The sequence below is a fragment of the Piliocolobus tephrosceles genome, unplaced genomic scaffold (assembly GCF_002776525.5).
Source record: "Piliocolobus tephrosceles isolate RC106 unplaced genomic scaffold, ASM277652v3 unscaffolded_209, whole genome shotgun sequence".
NCBI lineage: Eukaryota > Metazoa > Chordata > Mammalia > Primates > Cercopithecidae > Piliocolobus > Piliocolobus tephrosceles.
In genome coordinates this window covers 5,756-8,133 of record NW_022303087.1, presented here as the reverse complement: position 1 = coordinate 8,133, position 2,378 = coordinate 5,756, and the positions used below count along the sequence as shown (strand labels likewise).

The 2,378-nt window shown below is 59.6% G+C and overlaps 1 gene segment (V, D, J or C); it reads left to right on the top strand.

The window, feature by feature from the left end:
- Positions 1-2,138, top strand: part of LOC113220004 — a 7,977-nt gene extending 5,839 nt beyond the window's left edge. Inside the window, 1 exon segment of the C gene segment in view lies at positions 1,686-2,138. Within this exon segment, the coding sequence occupies positions 1,686-2,005 (320 nt within the window).
- The last annotated feature ends 240 nt before the right edge of the window (positions 2,139-2,378 follow it).

Below are 2,378 nucleotides of genomic sequence, written 5' to 3'. Positions count from 1 at the left end.
AGATCACCTGAGGTCAGGAGTTTGAGACCAGCCTGGCCAACATGGTGAAACCTCATCTCTACTAAAAATACTAAAAATTAGCCAGTCAAGGTCGGGCGCGGTGGCTCAAGCCTGTCATCCCAGCACTTTGGGAGGCCGAGACGGGCAGATCACAAGGTCAGGAGATCGAGACCATCCTGGCTAACACGGTGAAACCCCGTCTCTACTAAAAAATACAAAAAACTAGCTGGGCGAGGTGGCGGGCGCCTGTAGTCCCAGCTACACGGGAGGCTGAGGCAGGAGAATGGTGTAAACCTGGGAGGCGGAGCTTGCAGCGAGCTGAGATCCGGCCACTGCACTCCAGCCCGGGCGACAGAGCGAGACTCCGTCGCAAGAAAAAAAAAAAAAAATTGGCCAGGCAAGGGGTCACGTGCACTTGTAATCCCAGCTGCTCAGGAGGCTGAGGCAGGAGAATCGCTTGAACCCGGAAAGCAGAGGTTGCGGTGAGCCAAGAAAATCACGTTTCACTCCAGCCTGGGTGTCAGCATGGTCCTGGGGCCTGTACTGGGATTGAGCAGGATCATCAGGGCTCCTCCTCTCTCCCAGGGCAGATGTCTCAGTGAGGGACAGGGGCCAGTTCTGATGAGGCGCCCTGCAGTGGCCTTAGAGACAGTCCCCGGGACCCCAGGATCTAGGCTGAGGACTGCATGCCCATCCAGCATGGGAGGGCCACACAGGGGCCTGGGGACGCAGGGGTCACCTTGAGGAGAAACCAATGGAGGGCACAGAGAGGGTTCTGGGTCTAGACTGCAGCTCTGTGGCCTGTGCTGGGTCGTGAGGACATGGGGACACAGAGGGATGGGTGAGACTGGGTGAGGCCCGAGGGCCTAGCCCTCCCAGGACAGTTACCAGAAAGGAGGGGGTCTCTTAGGGCAGAGATGTGTCTGTCCCTGGAGCCCTGTCATCTCTGGGGCCCAGTGTCTCTCTGTTCACGGGTCGGCCTCCCACCTTCATTTGAGGAATGGCACGTTAGACTCAGGAGGTGACTAGTGGGGAGGAAACGGGGGTGCAGAGAACTCCAGGGCCGCCAGGTGAAGTCCAGGGGCATCAGAGGCTGCTGGGGTGGGCATGGGGGCTGTGGTGACCTGAAGTCTGGGGGAGCAGCTCCAAGATGTGAAGGGTCCTGTGGTCGGGCTGGTGGGGACAGGGCGACGGCAGAGCCCCAGGGTGTGTCTGGGTGGAGTCCGCGCTTCACCAGGAGAGCTGAGTGGGCCCGGCTGGGGCACAACCTGGTGTCCCAGGGGAAGGGAAGCTGCAGGCCATGCCAGGCTTGGGCCTCCCCACACCCTGCCAGGACAGTTTTGTGGGCTGTGGGGGAGACCCCTAGATTCCAAACTCAGACTCCAGAAACCAGGAAGGAGGGAGCGCGGCCTGTCCTGGGTTCACATGGGGAAACTGAGGCTGCAGAGGAAAGGGCCGGGCCAGGATGCCTGGGAAAGGTGACTTGAGAAGGGCTTATAGGAAGGCAACGGGGCTGTCTGCTCTCCAGAGGGCTCCAGTGGAAAGGAGGGAATGAAGAGGAGGAAGAGGCCCTGGGTGAACCAGACAACCACACCGTGAATCCTCCCAGAGACTTTAGACAGAGAGAGGCGCTCCACACACCCCACACTCCCTGTCATCTCTCACCCCCTCCTCTGTCCACACAGGTCAGCCCAAGGCCACCCCCTCAGTCACTCTGTTCCCGCCATCCTCTGAGGAGCTCCAAGCCAACAAGGCCACGCTGGTGTGTCTCATGAGTGACTTCTATCCGGGAATCTTGACGGTGACCTGGAAGGCAGATGGTACCCCCATCACCCAGGGCGTGGAGATGACCACGCCCTCCAAACAGAGCAACAACAAGTACGCGGCCAGCAGCTACCTGAGCCTGAGGCCCGAGCAGTGGAGGTCCCGCAGAAGCTACAGCTGCCAGGTCACGCATGAAGGAAGCACCGTGGAGAAGACAGTGGCCCCTGCAGAATGTTCGTAGGTTCCCAACCCTCACCCCAGCCACAGGGGCCTGGAGCTGCAGGATCCCAGGGGAGGGGTCTCTGCATCCCAAGCCAGTCAGCCCTTCTGCCTGTACCCAGTAATCCCTCAATAAATACCCTGTTTGTCAACCAGAAATCCTGCCCCCTCACTTCATTTCTTCTCTCTCATATGATTTGATGCTTCTGGGTTCTCAGTGTGGCGTTGGGGGAATCCTGGCACCAGTGGGAAAGCAGCCTGGAGGGGAGGATCACAGTCTCCCAGGCGTGTCCCCTAGGGAAATAGGCCAGGATAGGAGGAGTCGGCTCACTGAACACCGGTCCATCCATTCTCTCCCACCTCCCCTTCCTCCTTGCAGCTCAGCCCCAGACTCA